Source organism: Balaenoptera ricei, chromosome 5 (genome assembly GCF_028023285.1).
Source record: "Balaenoptera ricei isolate mBalRic1 chromosome 5, mBalRic1.hap2, whole genome shotgun sequence".
Taxonomy (NCBI): Eukaryota; Metazoa; Chordata; class Mammalia; order Artiodactyla; family Balaenopteridae; genus Balaenoptera; species Balaenoptera ricei.
The window spans coordinates 54566169-54586092 of NC_082643.1; the positions used below are offsets into that span (position 1 = coordinate 54566169).

The window sequence follows — 19924 nt, forward strand, 5'->3', positions numbered from 1 at the left end:
GAGGAAGGAAGAAGAATAAGGTGGAGGTGTTTTAGGGGCTTCTTTTTCTTATCAGTATAAATGATATAAATGTATCAATGATCTTTGCGACATCAAATGGGATTAATAGCAAACATAGGCTCATCAGAGACTATATCATCTCATTTGACTAAGAGAAGTAAGAGAACCAAATTTCTAACTAAAAAAATTTAAACAAAGATTTTAGAGGACTATATAAAGTAATTCTGTATATGCTTCATTTAGTTTATTTACACATTCATTTATTCATTCTTTCTTTTAACAAAATATTTAGTGAATGTCTACTTTGTTCCAGACCCTGTCCAACTTTTTTACTTTTATTTCCCTAAAAATAACCTTCCTGTAAATTCCATGCATTTTCAACCATACTCTCTCTCTTAATATCCATCAGTAGACATGAGAATTTGTAGAATTATTCTCCCATTTGGACAGATGGGAGCACACTTCCTTTTGGACTTGGTTTTCAATGGAAGAGGAAAACCACCACAATGTATCATAATGGCATTTAGAGCACCGATCAAACTTCAGAAATGCAGACCCACTTCAGCCAATATTGTCTTGCTGCACTTTATGCTTCCTGAGTTGCTGGGTGGGCTTGATGTTAAGAAAAGGCCCCTCCTCGTGAAGTCAGTGTTGCCAAGGCTTACTGGGGAGTTACCTAGCCTTGCAGAGCCAAGGCCTTATCTCAAGGATAAGGTGGAGTTTGCTCTTTTTCCCCTATTGCGAAATATGAGAATATTAAGTAATCTGTTTATATCACACAGATCTAAAATCCTGGCTGACTTATTAACGGATAAAATAGCCATAGAATTTCTTCCCCTAGAAAAAGCTACCTGGGATCTTTCTTCCTATCTCAACCTCGGTTCACCCAACAAAGTTTGCCAATTTCCATGAAGTGTGTTTGAAATGAAAAATCAGTCTTGTTCCTCATAGTGGGCATTTCTGAGTCACTCCAGTAATGTCAATTTGTCACCTATAGACCAATTCTGTGGAAATGTCTGTGCGGGAGCCTTTTCGTACAGAAACAAATATGATATCTGAAATGTTACAAATTTTAAATGAGTTTATCCACAGTAACTACTCTATGCCAAAAATGTTAGCTTTACAAAACACAGTAGAAGGTAACCACTGAAAGAACAGACATACAAGCCTCTCTTTATTTTAAAGATTAAATTCAACACGGTTTCCTTTCTCAAGAGTATCTTTTTAAACCCTTAACACAAAGGCACATGAGGCAAATTATGTGAAAACGAGCTTTAGGTCTTTATATATCTCACATAGATAAATTCATTATTTAAACAGAAGATGACTCCTCTTCTGACTCACCCTATTCTTAGTGAGTTTTGCAGCTGATGGTTTTCTATTGAGTTTTTAGAATGTGGATTAAGTGTCACACCACCCACTGAGAGTAAAGTTGAACCAGGTGAACTGAGGGTGTGGTTGGAAATCTCAGCCTGTCTCCCCTGCTCAGAGCTACAGCATTAGAAAGAACTAACAGGGAGCATCTGACTCTTCTTGCCTTCAGGCTGAGCTGAATCCAGTCACCCCAAATGGAGCGACCTTAAGAAGAATTTTAAAAGCATAAACATTTCAGAGTAACTAGAGTTACTGGAAGTCACCCTAATAATCATTTAATGGGAGTGCATCTTATTTGTGCAAATTACTTTAAGAAACAAAGTTTTGGGCTTCCCTGGTGGTGCAGTGGTTGAGAATCTGCCTGCCAATGCAGGGGACATGGGTTTGAGCCCTTGTCTGGGAAGATCCCGCATGCCGCGGAGCAATTGGGCCCGTGAGCCACAACTACTGAGCCTGCGCGTCTGGAGCTTGTGCTCCGCAACAAGAGAGGCCGCGATAGTGAGAGGCCCGCACACTGCAATGAAGAGTGGCCCCCACTTGCCGCAACTAGAGAGAGCCCTCGCGCAGCAACGAAGACCCAACACAGCCATAAATAAATAAATAAATAAATAAATAAATAAATAAAAATTAAAAATAAAGGAATTCCTTTAAAAATAAAATAAAATAAAATAAACAAAGTTTTATCTTAAGTTCACTTTTGCCAAGTGTGCTGCAATATACTTCAACCATGTTTATCCAAGAAGCAAGAGAAATAACTACCTGGATAAAAGGAAACACGTTTGATAACAGAAATGTTAGGTGTTCCAGCTCCTTCTTCTTCACCACACACATGCTTAAGGAAGGAAGCCCCTCAGCTCCTTGCCCTTTGAATTTCTGATCCTTAAACCTGGAGCACTTACTTCCACTGTGAATGTACCAGAAACTCAGCTACTTCGTAATAAAAATAACAGTCTGCTTTCCTTCAAGTACACTCTTTCTCTATGCAATTAAAAATATGAGATAGACTCACATCCTTGCGGAAAACATTCCCATCAAAATCTTGATTAGAAGTCTTGACAGTCAAGTCATCTGTTTCTTCACTCTCAACCACTGGGACCATGAATAAGCCATCAAGCCCATCTCCATTTCAACTTCTTTACACTTTCACCTAGAGTTACTACAAAATTTAAGTGCTAGGTGAGAAAATGGATGAAGCCAGGTGAGAAAATGGGAGGGTCAACTGGGAGGGCACTGAACTAGAAACAACAGTTCCTAATTACTGTTTCATGACTTCTACTATAAGGAGCCCATACTGTTGGATGTTCTCCACCAAATAATGGCCATAAGCAACCATCCTACAGGGCCTCAGGATTCAACCACAGGCAACTAGCTAAACATGCTTTGAAAGAAATGTAATCAACCCAAGCTCCACTCAATGTGAAAGATAATCATTAAAATAGAAGTCTTACCAGAATAGGAAAATACACAAAATCCATGTGGCAAGTTGAGTCATCACAAAGACAATTTTACAGAAATTTCTACCTTTTGCCTTTTTTGTTTCTCCATAAAGAAACCCAGCTACAGATTTGTGTGCTATTCATTACAGTGTTGTCTTAATTTTGTGCTTAAAAATCAAGGGAAAAACTTCTTAGTCAAAGCCTTAAGAAACCCATGTACAATATCGTACTGCAGTAGAGTGCTGTCAATCCTATAGACCTTACAAATTCAAGAGGTGATTTACATCTCCTGTGAACTTAGCTAGAAGGTTATTCTCAAGGAACACACACACACACATACACACACACACAGAGTACACATCTCACCCCCAAGCTTTCTCACTGATTTTTCTACTTTAATTGTCCTGATATTATAGGATATTTGCTCATTCCTACAATATTTCTTATACTCATATGCTATAACTTTAAGATTCTTATCTCCCCTTTGACACTGGGACAGTGACAGAGTCACCACAATGAAGACTTAGCAGCATGGGTTACAAGAATCTTCAGACAAAAGTTTTACTATCTTGCTTTCACTAACTTGGCATTTTCCCACAGTCATGTTGTAAAAGTGCAAGGAACCCATAAAACAATATGAAAGAAAATATTGTGGTTTCCTTTTTCCTAAGAAACGTAGGCATCAAATTCTTATTAGTCAGTCTCAAGAGTATACATGTGGGAAGTGGGGAGATGGGGGGCTGGGGGAACCAACACTCCAGCACTACAGGGTCAGAAGAAACTTACCTAGGAAACATAATGGCCACACTATTCAAACTATCCCAGGTGGCACAGGAGTGTCACTTGCCTGGGACCTGGTGTTCAGTCTGGTTGACGAATCACTCCAGAACACACAGTACCCACCTTCTTTTACCCAACTCCACCACCCCTCCGGTCCAAGTCTTTGGTAGGCATTAAGTAATTACCAAATGGTACCCATCAGACTGGAGTTTCCAAAATACACAAGAATTCCTTCTCAGGTGATTTTAAACGGCAGAATTTAAGACATGGTTCACCAGGAAGTCTTACTTAACTTTATGAGTACTGTCTAGAACCTTGATTATTTTTAAAACTGTCATTATAAATGTTGTATACCTGTCACGCCTTCACATAATTATTTTAACAAATATTAATTAAGCCCTGCCTTATGACTGTCAAATAAATAGTATTATTCCCACATCATTGATAAGTCAAGAGACAAGAGAAGAAATGGCACACTGAAAGCACCATAGCACCAGCTAAAATTTAACTCTTATTTGATTTTCAACTGGCACTGGAGAACGTTAATAAAAGAGGTCCTAGAGATTTTTTAAGTAAAAAATGCTTGTCCATCTTTTCTTAACTGAGACACATCCATAATTACTACTCTTTATCTCCTCAGCTTAGCCCCATGTTTCCTGCAGTAATGGTATCGTTCTCTCTCTGTAACATCTGTTTTTCTACCCTGCAGGCTATAAGAAAGAATATTAGAAGATACTGCCAAATACATTTATATAAATCTAGCAGCTTCCTTGAATTAGTCATTGGAAGGTAGTTAATATTATCTGGCAAAATATTTATTTCTGACAGAGAGGCACAGCTAACATAGGCACCTGCTTCAAAGTAAGACCTTTTTTGTTGTTGTTGTCAACCATGCGGGACACAACACTGATTCAGATCCTGATGGTCCACGGAAGTTCTTAGAATTACTCTGTGTTGAAGCAAAATGTGGAGTTTAATGAAACTCCACAGATAGGCATGGGTTTTTAACTTCAAAATTATAAGATACATGAAATGCATGAGTGCTATTATTTACAAAGACATATGGATAGGAATATACACTTCCCCAGACCCAGTGAGCTCACCTTCTACTTCTTCTTCATCACACACATGCTTAAGGAAGGAAGCCCCTCTGTCCAGGACGGCTTCATCCTCCATCCTATAGTAATAAAAAAGAAAAAAAGAATGCTCAGACTTCTCCTGGAGTGAGCCACTGGACACAGCCCAGCTTCTGGGCAGGTGAACCTGCAAGCTGCTGCTCATGTTAACAGGGCAGAGTCCCTCTTGCTTTGGTGTCTGCTGCAGCTCCTTCACTCCTTCAGCTTCTCTCATCGGTGCTTGAGAATATGCCGGTCCCACATAGCTCCAGTTCTAACCTTGACAGGGCACCCACAGGGACAGGTGAGAGAAAATCATCTCGATCCTGTAGGCTGGATGTTGGGGGTTCTCCCCTTTGGGATGCGCCCCCCAAAAAAAAGACGAAAGGAAAAAGAAATACCAAGAGAGGAAGTTTGGTGTGCCTGGAGTGCTCGTGATGATCGTTTGTGGAAATCCAGCTTCAGTGCTTAGCTCTTTAAACACCCACTGCATAAAAATGTATACCCTCACACACACACACGCACACATGCACGCCCACCCACGCACAGAAAGCGACAGGGAGTTAGGCTAGTGCACAGTGGAAACCTAGCTTCCAGCCAGCCTCTTAATACCAGCACAGCCCAGTGTTCTCTGTTGAGTGGCAAGCTTTGAGTCACATGTTGGCCTTAACGGAAATCTGACATCTGAGGATTATCCAGCAACCCGGCTTCGGCAACAGTCACATATATATGCCACCCATTCATTCATTTTCCACATTCTTATCACACGTCTCTCTCTATGTATATCCGACCTGTTAACTCTTCCCTGAAGGGCATAAAGTTCTTCATTTTGTAGCCACATTATGCTGTCCTCCTGTCTCCTTACATAATAGGATGTCTGCAATTTCTTATGCTAAATAAGACCTCAGGATCCATCCAAGTAAGGACAGCGTTTGTACGGCCTCCAGATGCCAAACATGTCTCTGGTTTATAGAATAAGTTAAGGTTTATTTCCATATTCTGTGACTCCTTTTCATTGCATTAACTTTGACATACAGAATTCCATGAACTCTATTTATAGTGAAAGCAGAAAGAAATCCCGAATTGCTCAAATGCTGCTTGTGTCGCACCGGTCTAGAAACAAAGAACGTTCTCTGAGGACAGCTGCCCTATGTCATACCGTACATGAGCTCTGCCAGAGAACGAAATGTTCACTCTGTATTCCATTCATCCAATTATATGCTCGGGCATTGAATACTGTACTGTAGGTCTGTTTTCCATACTGTCTGTATAACTTATTCTTGTGCTTCCCATATTTGTTATCATCTATGTGATATGCGCTGAATTCACTTTTTCTTCCTTTCTATTTTAGGAGCATCTCAAAAAGCAACCAACTGAGCTTTAAAAGTCAGAAATTTGGTGTCAGGCAGACCCGGATTTAAAAAACCTAGTTCTACCTCTTAGTATTTGTATCACCTAGAGCAAAGTATCCAACTTTTTTGAGCCTTGGTTTTACCATCTCCAAAATAGGGGGAAATAATATCAACCTTGTAGGAAATTCAAATCAGGTAACACACATGAAAGCACTCAGGTTTGTGCCTAGCACCTATTACATGTTTAATAAAGGTTTATTTCCTTCCTTTCTTCTTCACCTGACCTTTATTGGTGGACAATGCCATGAAGAAACTCATTATTTTTGGAAACCTGCAGAATATCCTTTTTCAGGGATATGGGTCTTATACATAAAAGTTCATCTTTTTTCCTTTTCTACACTCAAACTAAAAATATAAAACTAAATAAAAACAGGACATGGATCAGCCAGCAGGATCACAGTAGAAAAGAAAATGCCTTGAAGATCTGAGAGGTCAAGTCAGTTACCAGCCTCTGTGAGCCTCTGGTTCCCATGAAGATTAAATAATCCAACATATTCACTGATTCAGCAAATATTTATTTAGTGTCTGCTATGTTCCTGGCACTCTTGAGAGGGAGGGGAATACATTTTTGAATAAGGCAGACAAAATGCCTCAAAAGCTAATAATAAATAGATGAACAAGGTAATCTTAGCATTAATTGCTTTGCAGAAAACAATAATAATAAGGCAGGGGGCTACTTAGCATAAGGTGGTTCAGATGTGGATTCTGAGGAGGCGACATTTGAGCAGAGATGAAAATGATAGGAAGGAACCAGGCATTTGACAATCTGAGGGCAGAACGTTCCAAGCAAAGGGAATAGCAAGTGTAAAGGCCTTAAGGTGGGAAGAAGTTTAGCATGTTATAGGAACAGAGCAAGGTCAGTGAGGCCGCACAGACAGACAGAAGATCAACGGGAGGTGACAATGCTGGAGGGAATCAGGGCCATGCAGCTCATGGTAAGAAGTTAGAATTTTAGGTGTTACGGCAGCCCCGAAGAGTTTTAAGATGGAAGGTGACTTGAGCTGTTTTGCCTTTTAAAGGATCACTCTGGCTGCTATGTGAAAAGTGCATAATAGTCAGGAGACAAAAGAAACTAAGAAGCTATCTCAGGAGCCCAGGGAAGACTATGGGAGAAACAGGTTTCAGGGGAGGAACCAAGGGTTCTTTTCTGGCCACTTTATGGTTGAGATGCTTATTATATATAAAAAAAGAACTGTCAGGCGCACAACTAGATGGATGTCTAAGTCTAGAGCTCAGAAGCCTAAGGTTGGAGATAAAAATTGGGGAATCAATGAATAAAGCTGGTATCTGAAGCTATTACTAGATGAAATGCAGGAATAAAATACAGAAATAGAGGAGATGACCTCAGATCAAGTGCCAGGCATGCCAGGGATGCCAACATTTACAGGCAGAGCAGAGGAACAAAAGCAGTCAATGAGGTAAGAGGAAAATCAGGAAGGAGTGATGTCAAGGAAGTTGAGGAAGGAGGAGAGTGCCGCTATCGAGAGGCTGAGAAAGGCCGAGACAGAGAAGAAAAACTTGGGTTTGGCAATATGGAGGTCATTGGTGACGGTGACCAAAGTACTTCAAACATACCATGCACAGCGCTAGACACACAGCCAGCGTTCAGTCATTCCCTTTTCTCTTTCCTGCCCTCCTCCATTCATTCATTCGGTAAATATTTGCTGAGTACCTACTAGGTGCCAGGCACCCTTCCGGGCACTGGAGATACAGTGATGAGCAAGGCAGACAAAGGCTCTAGTATAATCCTATCTGCCTTCTCGAAGACTTCCCCTAGCAATCTGAGGGTTGGTCCAAAGAACAAGACCCCATCAGTAATACAGCATTTGTAGACCTAGACAAGGATGACAGCTTAATGGAGAAATTTCCTTAAAAGACCTTGGAAACACAACAAAATCCTGGAGTCCTGTACTACTGCATCTACATTCATAGTACCGTCTCCCCTTCAGGAAACAAAGAGAAGTTTAGCCCACATTTCTTCTCAGAACAAACGCTTTCCATTCCTATCAACCTACAGAATCCAACACAATTTCCCACAGAATATCATTTCTGTACCCCACCATCAATCACGCTGGTCCCAAATTCATTTATTGACTTTTCACACATCTCCTAAATAAAATCTTTATTAGCCTTTGCACCTAAGCCCTTCCCAAAATCGCATACAACAAACGATCAAAGCAGAATTAAAGGAAGAAAGCAGTAACAACTGAAGGAGACCGTACAAACGTGAAGGCCCAGAGCCCTCTTCCTGGGTGGAGAAAGCCATCTAGCCTAACCGAAGCACTGTCCCCAGGCTCTGTCTGAGTTAGAGTGAGAATAATGGTTGGGGCATTCTTTGGCTCTTTGATACATATTTCACATTCCCTCCAAGACTATACATAGCAAGGAATTAGAAACCTAGTTCTTTCTGATGGGCAATGCAGAGCATCTGTAAGCAGCCTCCTCCTCCCCGTAGGAAGTGAAAAAGAAAATGCAAACCGAAAAACGTAAAACCTGCACGCCCAGAGCAGCCCTCTCCTCGTCAAGAGCAAGTGCAGCCTGGCACATCTGGGCTTTTGCACCAAGCGCAGGGATTTTACAGCTTTCTTCCATCTTTACACCACAAGCGTCAATTATTTGGGTTTGTGTTCGCCCTCCCCACCAAATCCTCTCAGCAGTTGCTTGCTATTATTAGTAAGACAGAGATATCTTTCAAAATGACCGTCTGACCCAACCAGGTTTCCCCTCTATCAGTAAGAAGAAATGAACTCATCTAGTCCCTAATCAGGCCCCCAAATCCATTCTGAAATGTTCCTTTCACACGAACTGCACTTGCTGAAAACAAAGAAGGGAAGGAGCATGCTTCTAAACTGCTCCCTAGGTTGCTCGCATCGCCAGCGTGAGGCAAAGTTCAGAACAGATTTGGAAGCTTCTCACCATCATCACGGGGATAAGGGTCACACCAGTCAGTATAAAATCCACACGGGGCCAATACCGCCTTCCTTCAACAGGGCCTCTGACAGTAGAAGTTAGACCCCTTCCCCAGAAGTCCACACAACGTGGGGCTTCTCTCATCCTCCATTATTCTGGGACACAAAAGTGATTTAACTGTAACACATGTCAAATCTGCTGCCAAACGGACCGGCTCTCAGCAGCCGGTCCTAATCGCCGAACAGGCTTGTAAGGGTGACTGAAGCCCGGCACGAGAAACATGTGTGCAAAACTGTCAGCCACTGGGCCATGGGCACCCATCTACATTCCACTCCTCTGAATTCCCACCCCTAGAGCCCTCACCAACTGCCAACGTGCTCACCAGCTAGTCTACACAGAGCAAGCAGCTGCCCCTCAGCCCGTCAGCAAGTGGCAGGCCGCCAGCACACAAGTTTCAGAATGCGCGCATGCCCCGTCACAGTGCTGCTAAAGGTTGAAGGTCTTTGGTGTGCTAGCCTTTAGATGAGCCTCACTTGCCCTCCCACCTCCCTTCTCCCATCCCTCCCCTGTTCTGTCTCCCACGCCAGCATTTCACTCGTCTCCATAGCAACAGCATCTGGTTTCAGGGTTATAACTTTATGCAGAGCAGTTCTCCTCCCAACTGAAGGCTTTTGCCAAAGGATGCACTAGCAGCAAAAAAGGCTGCTGCTTAAGGTGGAGCCACGTGTTCCCTTGTCACCCCAGGAGCGCGGCCATGTTCTGAGCTGCAGGGTCACAGCCGCGGCAGCACCCAGACCCAGGAAAGCGGAAAACAGCCCTCTGACCTCGGCACACTGGTGTGTACATAGAGCAATCATTCTGGGGCTTGTGGCCCCACTCCCAGAGCCAACCCCCTCTCCTCCACAGCCTGTTCTCCACTTAACCAAGCCGCACGTGGATCGAATGAACAGTGGGGCTTTCTGACCGCTTCCAAGAAGGCACCAGACTATGGCACCCTAGGGAGCAGAACGGCTCCAGTTGTTCACAAGTCCACACCCGACTTTGACACCACCGGTTCTTTCCATGCGTACAACTTAATTAGTTAACCTCATATGAAAGTTCATCTCACTTTATCCTCACTAGCTGTTTACAACAGCCAGGGAACCCCATAATCTCTCACTTTACAACAGCTTTCCTGTGCACAGCAAATGTTTACACACATGCCCGCACACACCGAAGTGACGCACGCAGGGGAGTGGACAAATACCAGGAAGTGAAGAGTTGTATTATTAGTATTAGCTGTTGCTGTCGTGAAAATTATATTTACACTGTGCATAAGGGCCTTTCCTTGAGGAATAAAAGGGGTTCATCTCAAGTCTCAGAGCTCAAATGCAGGCTGTCCTTGCTCCTTGGCTGGTCTTAGATCAGATGGGAGGCAAGAAATCAATATTTTCACAGGTCTTTTTCAGGAGCCACACAGAATGCAACGATCAGTACTGACATCTAAAATTATTCCCTCACACACACATCCCGGAATTCTATTTCCTATTCAACTCATATCTAAGAAGTGGGGAACCGTTTCCATCACCCATTATTTGCCAACGTGATGTTTTCTTTCAAACTTTGTAAACCACACAGTGTCTTCCTGGTGCCTTTGTTGTTTTGGAAAATCTGCTGTCCACATTTTCAACATACACATAAAGAACAATATCGGTTCTCCAAAGCACAGGCGACAGGGGAGAGCAATCCCAGTGGCTGCAAAGAGCACTGCCATCTTTCGGCAACATGCGTTCACTACAGGGAAGTGGAGAGCAGGGGCGGAGGAAAAGCTGCAACTGTTTCCTTCCTAACTTCACCCGTCGTCGGGTGCTGAGAGGGCCTTCCACTCCCACAGGGAGGAAGGGAGAAGAACGCGGGTGTGGGCTTAACCGCAGAGACTCCTGGAGCTCTGGACGTAGGTGCCGGGGGAAAGAAACATCAACGTGGCAAACCTGACAAGCATGACTAATGGCAGAGGCGAGTCCCAGCGATCAGGCAGCAGCAAAGCAAAGCAAATCCCCTCCACAGAGTTCAGGGGTGCCCTCAGCAGTCTGGCAATGTACACAGGCCCGAGGCCAGGGAGAAAGGGGTGACAGCCCCACACGAAATCAGACTTCACACCGGATAAAAGGTGAAAATGGAATCCAGAGCAGGATCACGCCAAACATAATTCCAGATTTATGAACCGCATTAAAAGTTCATTTGCACTCTTGGGCATTTATCCTAGAGAAGTGAAAACTTATGTTCACGCAAAAACCTGTACATGAATGTTCAGAGCAGCTTTATTTGTAATAGCCAAAAACCAGTAATTAGCCCAGATGTCTTTCAACAGGTGAATGGTTAAACCAACTGGTATATCCATACCATGGAATACTGCTTAGCAATAAAAAGAAACAAACTACTGGTGAAAAAAAAAGTAAATTGAATGAATCTCCAAGGGATTAGGCTATGAAAAAGACCAATCCCAAAAGGTTACATACTGTATGGTTCCATTTATACAACATTTTTGAAATGACAAAATTTTAGATGTGAAGGACCGGTCTGTGGTGACCAGAGTACAGAGATGGCAGCGGGTGGTGCTCACGGTAATAAAAGGGCAACATGAAAGGTCCTTGCTGAGTTGGTCCTGTTCAGTATCTCACCTGTGGTGATACATACACGAATCTACACAGGTGATAAAATTGTACAGAACTAAAAACACACACATACACACAAAGAAATGAGTACAAATAAAACTGAGGAAATCTGAATAAGTGGATCATAAGTGATCAGTGAATCGTATCAGTGCCAAAGTCCTGGTTGTGATACTGTACTCAAGTTTTGCAAAATGTTAATGGTGGGGAATACTGGCAGTATACAAGTGATCTCTCTGTATTATTTCTCAAATATACATGTGAATCTACAATTATTTCAATAAAAATTTCAATTTAGAAAAGGTCATTTCAAATCTGCTTTTTAAAATTTCCCCTGGAAACTTTATTTAATATGATGGCCAGTTACAGAAGCTGGTCCATCTACACATATGCAGAATCAGGTAAAAGTGAGTGCAAATCCCAGATGTGCCCTTTAGCAACTGTGTAACCTTGGGAACGTTAGTTAACTTCTTGCTTCAGTGTACCTTAAAATGACCCTAAAACACTTCATAAGTGATTTAGGGTATTAAATAAGTTCCCAGAGTAAATATATTCAATTAATTTTAGCTGAATCTAAATCTAAGGTCCCAAGGGTCCAGAGAGTATAGTAGAGTTATTAACAGTCTTACAAGCCCAAAGGCCATAATTCTGTCCCCATAAGCAAATGCACGGGACTGTCAACTGGGGAGACCAGCAATAAACTGCCCCTCAAGGCCAAGGGCCAAACTCCTCTCTCCCATCTTCTGCATGTTGGGGCAAGGTCTCCTACACTGTCCTCAGATTGCTGACTGAGCTCTGAAAGGCTGGAGCAGGCTCGGCGATAAAGGACAGGGAAAGAACTAGTAGCAGGATGGAGACAGCGTGAAGGGTGAGGAAGGGCCTGGAGGCTCAGGGGAGGTGAGGGATGAAGGGAGAAACTGCTGGAGAGGGTATTAAGTGCTGAAAAGGGAACGGCTTGCCTGACCCCCTGGGACATCCTCCTGACTTACCCTTACACCCTTTAATATTTTTTTAATGGGCTGATCCACTTGCTTCCGACCCATATGCTTCTGCTTCTGACCAGAGTTCCTACAACAAAAATTCAGCACTTTGGGCTTCCCTGGTGGCGCAGTGGTTGAGAGTCTGCCTGCCAATGCAGGGGACACGGGTTCGAGCCCTGGCCTGGGAAGATCCCACATGCCGCGGAGCAACTAGGCCCGTGAGCCACAACTACTGAGCCTGCGCGTTTGGAGCCTGTGCTCCGCAACAAGAGAGGCCGCGATAGTGAGAGGCCCGCGCACCGCGATGAAGAGTGGCCCCCGCTTGCCACAACTAGAGAAAGCCCTCGCACAGAAACGAAGACCGGAGCTTATCTCTCCACGCCATTCCATTCCCTGAACAGGCTACCATACCTTCGCGTACACGCTGTTTCCTCTAAATACCATGTCATCCTAGTTAACCCATTCTTCAAGATTCAACTCTCTAGAATTCTCTCTACACTCTCAAACACACCCTTCCCCAAGAAGAGCCACGCTTCTTCCTCTGTTCTCCATTGGCTCCTTGAACGTGTCTGCTTCTCACGCAGCAGGTACAACACTGCACTGTCACAATCATTTATTTAACCTCAAGCGACTGTCCTTGGACACATCATGGCAGTTGTCCCCACCACCATATGAGCTCTTTGAGAGCAAGTATCATCTTTCTAGAGCCTTTCTACCTCCAGGGTCAAGCATAGGCGCTACACATAGTAAGTACTCATCAAATGTTGATGAATGAATGGATTGATCCATCAATCAGCCATTCAGGAAGGGGTACAGTGAGGGTACACACATGTTTGGTACTAAGTGCATCTCTAAGTGTAAAGACCCTGAATGTAGTTTTCAAACATGAACCCCATACACAAGCTAACTTTCAATTACTTGTCAAAACAGTGATTTGCTCCAAAGTTAGAGGGGGAAATGGCTGTGTTGTATCCCCTGAAAAATGTTGTGTCTATGGATGAATTAAGTGATTTTTTTAAAGAATAATCTTAACTATCTAATTTTTTCCTTATTGCCTAACTTTAGAACTTAACCTTTCACATAGACTGTAACTGCACTGTGATATGCAGAATTAAATTCAAATGAGAATTTCCCCTTGTCTGCTTAAAAATAAAAAGTTAAGAGGTACCTAGATCTGTCACATAGTAGGTTCTAAGTAAATATGTGCTTAACGACTATATGAAAGAACGAACTTAAATCACAGCTTATAGTGCTTTAAAAATCCAGAAGAGGGCTTCCCTGGTGGCGCAGTGGTTAAGAATCCGCCTGCCAAAGCAGAGGACATGGGTTCGAACCCTGGTCCGGAAAGATCCCACATGCCGTGAAGCAACCAAGCCTGTGCGCCACAACTACTGAGCCCGCGTGCCTAGAGCCTGTGCTCCACAACAAGAGAAGCCACCACAATGAGAAGCCCACACACTGCAACGAAGAATAGCCTCCGCTTGCCGCAACTAGAGAAAGCCCACGCGCAGCAACCAAGACCCAATGCAGCCATAAATAAATAAATAAATAAATTTTAAAAAATAAATTAATTAAAAAAAAAATCCGGAAGAAGCATGAGAAGCTATGAGAAAGCTCAATTTTGTTCCTCAGGCCTGAAACTGGACAAATAAAACTCTGTAATGTGTTTACGTAAACCAATAAAGAAGCTGGATAGCAACTACCTGCAAAAGGAAATTAGGATTTGAAATGTCAACGTAAACTTTGAGCTCTGGAAATTGCAGCCTAACTTTAAATTTATACATAGTGAATGTTAATTATCTGTAGTAATTAGTACAGGGATAGCCCGGATATCCAGAGTTAATTCATACTTCTCATTTGAGTCTGTGACTTTGCATACATTCATTGTGGCTTCTACAGTGACCTCAGGTCAGATCCAAGTTGGCAGGTGGATGGGGACTCCAGAGAAGGTGTTTGTTCCAGGACACAGTGCTGGGAGTCAGCTGGATGGCATCTGAGCTGGTACAGCTCCTGAGATCCCACCTCTGACACCCAGAGCTGACAATGGAGAAACCAGCCTTCCCTTCCCATCCCTACCCAAAGTGGCAGCCACACCATTCACATCTTCCATCTTGAACCGCCACATCTGCTGGCAAGGACAAGGCTCCTGGCATTTTATTGATTTCTTGCTACATGCCAGGCAATGTGCTAAGCACCGTGCATGCATTATTTTATTCATGATGCTGTAAAATTTTGCCGAGCTGGCTTAATAATAAGACAGGGATGAAGGTTTTAGCTAAAGGACTTCAATACCTGTAACAATGTAGGGACTGAGAGTAGGGATTCTCATCATCGATTAATTCCTTAAAAGTCTCATGTTTAAAACATTTTCTACATGCCGGGTATTGTGCTAAGCACTTTACAATGCTTGTTTGATTCAATCCTCATGACAACCCCCTAAGGTAAATACTTTTAACATACCCATTTACAGTTGTAATTTGAAGTTAATAATTTACCCAAAATCACACAGTAAGTGTCACAAGAAGACCAGGCAGGAAGTTTAACTTAACCACTCTCTCATACTCCTTCAAAATTAACCAACCCATGTCCATCAGGGATTACCTTCAAGAATTTTTTTTCATATTACTTAACTTCAGTATGCCTTCCTATAACTTCAAATTATATCACTTCCACTCACCTCTTTTCCTATCTTGGTGTATCTACGGGCCAGAAGTTGAAGTATCCTCTAACAGGCTTCCCAAATAAATGTCTTTATTTTTATTCGGCAAACACTTAGGTAAAGCTTACTACGTGCCAGCCACTGTTGTAACTGCTTTACAAATATCACCAGCTCATTTCATTCTGACAATAATCTAATCCATTTTTATCATCAACATCTCTGAGGCACAGCGAGATTAAGTTACTTACCCAAAGTCACACAGCTAATAACTGTCAAAGTCAGGATTCAAACCCAGGTGGTCTAGATCTACAGGTCTGTGCTCTTAACCACTACATGTCATGCTGCCTCCCTTTAGCTAATTTGATTGATCTGTTCCAGAGTCTTTAGGAACCCAGGATCACAAATTTAAACAGAGCTTTGGTGAAAGAGCAGACTCACCAGAACACCGACAGAGTATACAGACCCCTGACATTCATAAAACACTTCCCCAACCCTGTTTTGCAAATGCTCAAATTCACAAATATCACCATAACATATAATTTCTGATCTAATGTGTGGTCAAGTGTCACTATACGAGTTTCTGAATTCCCAAGGAAAAGAAGGCTACCAGGATGACAGGCAGTGCAGGGGGTGGGCCATCGACCAGGCTCAGTCACCACTAATGTCTCTATAAAGCACAAATGACTACACGGTATGACCCTTCAGGGCTCCCCGCAAATAGCCGAAATCACAATTGTTAGGTTCACACATGCCAAGGATCTACTGTACCAAAGTCAGAAGAGTACATAGCTCACGATACAGGCTCTACTATTAAGCAGAAAACCGACTTTATCTCATAAACTTTATAAGCACAGTTCACTGTTACATGAACACTGAAGATACTTCTCTAGTCTATGTTCCCTTACCAATGTCTCTTTCCACAATACTGTTCAAAGTTTATCCTTCATTTTCCTCAAGGTATTTCCTCAGTGTATATACTTGTGATCAAATTTTCCAAAGTTTAACTTGTCTACTCATTCAGTTAACCAATTTATTGAGTGGCTACTATGAATAGGCCTTATTCTAGGCACTAAGGATAAATCCATAGTGGAAAAATAGACAATAAACAACATTTAAAAGTAAATTGTATAATATGTTAGGGGGTGATAGTGCTATGGAAAAATGTAAGCAAGGAAGAGATTTAGGGAGTGCTGGTGGGATGGGGTGGGAGCAGAGTGACTCCCAGTGGCTAGAGCAGAGTAGGATAGGAGATAAGTCCAGAAAGGTCAAACTAAAGGAGGGGCAGGCTGCATGGCCTGGGAGGCTATTCAAAGGACTTTGACATTTACTCTGAGCAACTAGAAACCACTGGGGGTTTCTGAGCAGCCGTAATATTTCCTTAAGCTTACAGTCTTCTTTACTTTTTAAATCTTTGTCATTATATAAACATTTCCATTAAGGTCCTCCCTGGAACCTACTTCTACTCAGAAGGTCTTCCAAGGGCCACAGCACAGAAGGTACAGGCAGGGTCTGCTGGGGCAGCTTCCTACAGCAGCCAGGCCACAGCCTGCCTCAGTCCTCTGTGTGCAGATCAAGGAGCGGACCAACCCACCTTAGAAGACTTTATCCCCAGCGTTCAGCACCAGCACACTGACTTCCGCCTCAGGTCAGTCCTCTGAACTAAGGCCAATCTGCATTAACTTATTCATATAATCTTTATTAACTTCTGCCAAACTAGCCTTGAAGTTCATGACTTATGTAGTTGCCACCTGAATCCTCACCTACCTAAATTTGCCCCAGGGATGGCAATTCTCAGTGTTAGAAGATGCCAAAGCAGATGACTAACACGTAAGTATCAAGAAAATAATGTGGAATGGATTTTTTTGGTGGCTTTTTAACACCCATGACTCAAATCTATGCTTTAAATAATAAAGGAATATGTTTAAAGTTGTTTTTAACAGTAAATTTTCTGGATTAATCTTGTAAGAACACAAAGGACATGGAAAGATTGCAGATTCCTTAGTTACATCTATTGTATTTTAAGGAAAATGCCTTCAGCTTGTCATCCCTTGTCTAATGATGGAAGAAATACTTGTTTGGCTCTAGTGGCTTCTTAGCAAGGAGTGGGCCACCCCACAGAAGCATGGTACTCCCTAACTTAAAAACACCCTCTTTAACTCTGGTAGATTAAAAAGAAACCTATCAGATGTAACTATCGAACGCAAAATGCAGGTTGAGATCCTGGTTTGAACAAATCAACTGGTTTTAAAAAAACAGGGGGGACAATTAAGGAAGCTTGAATATTTAATTGAGTATTAGATGATACTAACAAATTACTATTAATTTCTATTAGGTATGATAATAGTATTAGGTTTTTTTTAATGTATTTATTTCTTAGAAATATTTTATTAATCGGTGAAATAACACAATGTAGGATTCGCTTTAAAATATTCCAGCCAAAAAAAAAAGCTGGGGGTGTGTGAGACAAGATTGGCAACATATCGGGAATTGTTGAAGCTGCGTAATGGTAGATGGGAGTTCACTGTACAATTCTCTCCTCTTTTGTTCATGTTTGATATATTCCAAAATAAAAAGCTTTTTAAAAAATTTCAGGCGGCCGACGCTTTCTGGGGGGAAGGGGTTGGTGGTGGCGGGAGCAGTTAGTGAGCCACACCGCAAACAAGAGCTCACACACACACACACACACACACGTGCGCGCGTGCGTGCACATCCACGCATGCACCCACTGTGTCTCCAGGCGGCGGCCGTGGCTGCATCCCCGACAGCAGCTCCAGGCAAAGTGACAGAGAACAGCGCTGTGATTTGACTAAGTGGATGTCACCTTCAGTCAGTCCCCAGCCATCTGCTGTGTGGCTGACAGGGTCTTGGTGCTCCGGCCAGGTGTCAAGCCTGAGCCTCTGAGGTGGGAGAGCCGAGTTCAGGACATTGGTCCACGAGAGACCTCCTGGCCCCACGTAATATCAAACGGCAAAAGCTCTCAGAGAGATCTCCATCTCAACACAAAGAGCCAGCTCCACTCAACGACCAGCAAGCTACACTGCAGGATACCCTATGCCAAACAACTAGCAAGACAAGAATGCAACCCCACCCATTAGTAGAGAGGCTGCCTAAAATCATAATAAGGTCACAGACACCTCAAAACACACCACCAGACGTGGACCTGCCCACCAGAAAGACAAGATCCAGCCTCATCCACCAGAACACAGGCACCAGTCCCCTCCACCAGGAAGCCTACACAACCCACTGAACCAACCTTACCCACTGAGGGCAGACACCAAAAACAATGGGAACTACAAACCTGCAGCCTGAGAAAAGGAGACCCCGAACACAGTAAGTTAAGCAAAATGAGAAGACAGAGAAATACACAGCAGACAAAGGAGCAAGGTAAAAACCTACCAGACCAAACAAATGAACAGGAAATAGGCAGTCTACCTGAAAAAGAATTCAGAGTAATGATAGTAAAGATATCCAAAATCTTGGAAATAGAATGGAGAAAATACAAGAAACATTTAAAAAGGACCTAGAAGAACTAAAGAGCAAACAAACAATGATGAACAACACAATAAATGAAATTTAAAATTCTCTAGAAAGAATCAATAGCAGAATAACTGAAGCAGAAGAACAGATAAGTGACCTGGAAGATAAAAAAGTGGAAATAACTACTGCAGAGCAGAATAAAGAAAAAAGAATGAAAAGAATTGAGGACAGTCTCAGAGACCTCTGGGACAACATTAAACGCACCAACATTCGAATTATAGGGGTCCTAGAAGAAGAAGAGAAAAAAAAAAAAGGGACTGAGAAAATATTTGAAGGGATTATAGTTGAAAACTTCCCTAATATAGGTAAGGAAATAGCAAATCAAGTCCAGGAAGCACAGAGAGTCCCATACAGGATAAATCCAAGGAGAAACAGGCCAAGACACATACTAATCAAATGATCAAAAATTAAATATAAAGAAAAAATATTAAAAGCAGCAAGGGAAAAGCAACAAATAACATACAAGGGAATCCCCATAACGTTAACAGCTGATCTTTCAGCAGAAACTCTGCAAGCCAGAAGGGAGTGGCAGGACCAGTGATGAAAGGGAAAAACCTACAACCAAGATTACTCTACCAGCAAGGGTCTCATTTAGATTTGATGGAGAAATTAAAACCTTTACAGACAAGCAAAAGCTGAGAGAATTCAGCACCACCAAACCAGCTTTACAACAAATGCTAAAGGAACTTTTCTAGGCAGGAAACACAAGAGAAGGAAAACACCCACAGTAACAAACCCAAAACAATTAAGAAAATGGTAATAGGAACACACATATTGATAACTACCTTAAATGTAAATCGATTCAATGCTTCAAATAAAAGACGTAGACTGCCTGAATGGTTACAAAAACAAGGCCCGTATATATGCTGTCTACAAGACACTCACTTCAGACCTAGGGACACATACAGACTGAAAGTGAGGGGATAGAAAAAGATATTCCATGCAAAAGGAAATCAAAAGAAAGCTGGAGTAGCAATTCTCATATCAGATAAAATAGAATTTAAAATAAAGACTATTACAAGAGACAAAGAAGGACACTACATAATGATCAAGGGATCAATCCAAGAAGA

The 19924-nt window shown here is 42.4% G+C and overlaps 1 protein-coding gene across 5 annotated transcripts in view; it reads right to left on the reverse strand.

The window, feature by feature from the left end:
• SLC4A4 (solute carrier family 4 member 4) overlaps positions 1-19924 on the reverse strand; it is a 399214-nt gene that overhangs the window by 285576 nt on the left and 93714 nt on the right. For 2 of the 5 annotated variants that reach the window (XM_059922878.1, XM_059922879.1), the window contains exon 2: positions 4694-4767. In XM_059922878.1, coding sequence (XP_059778861.1) covers positions 4694-4766 — 73 coding nt within the window. In that variant the 5' untranslated portion in view covers position 4767. Of the gene's footprint in view, positions 1-4693; positions 4768-5106; positions 5224-19924 lie in introns of those variants that run through there. The other 3 variants (XM_059922880.1, XM_059922877.1, XM_059922876.1) reach the window with 3 other exon arrangements.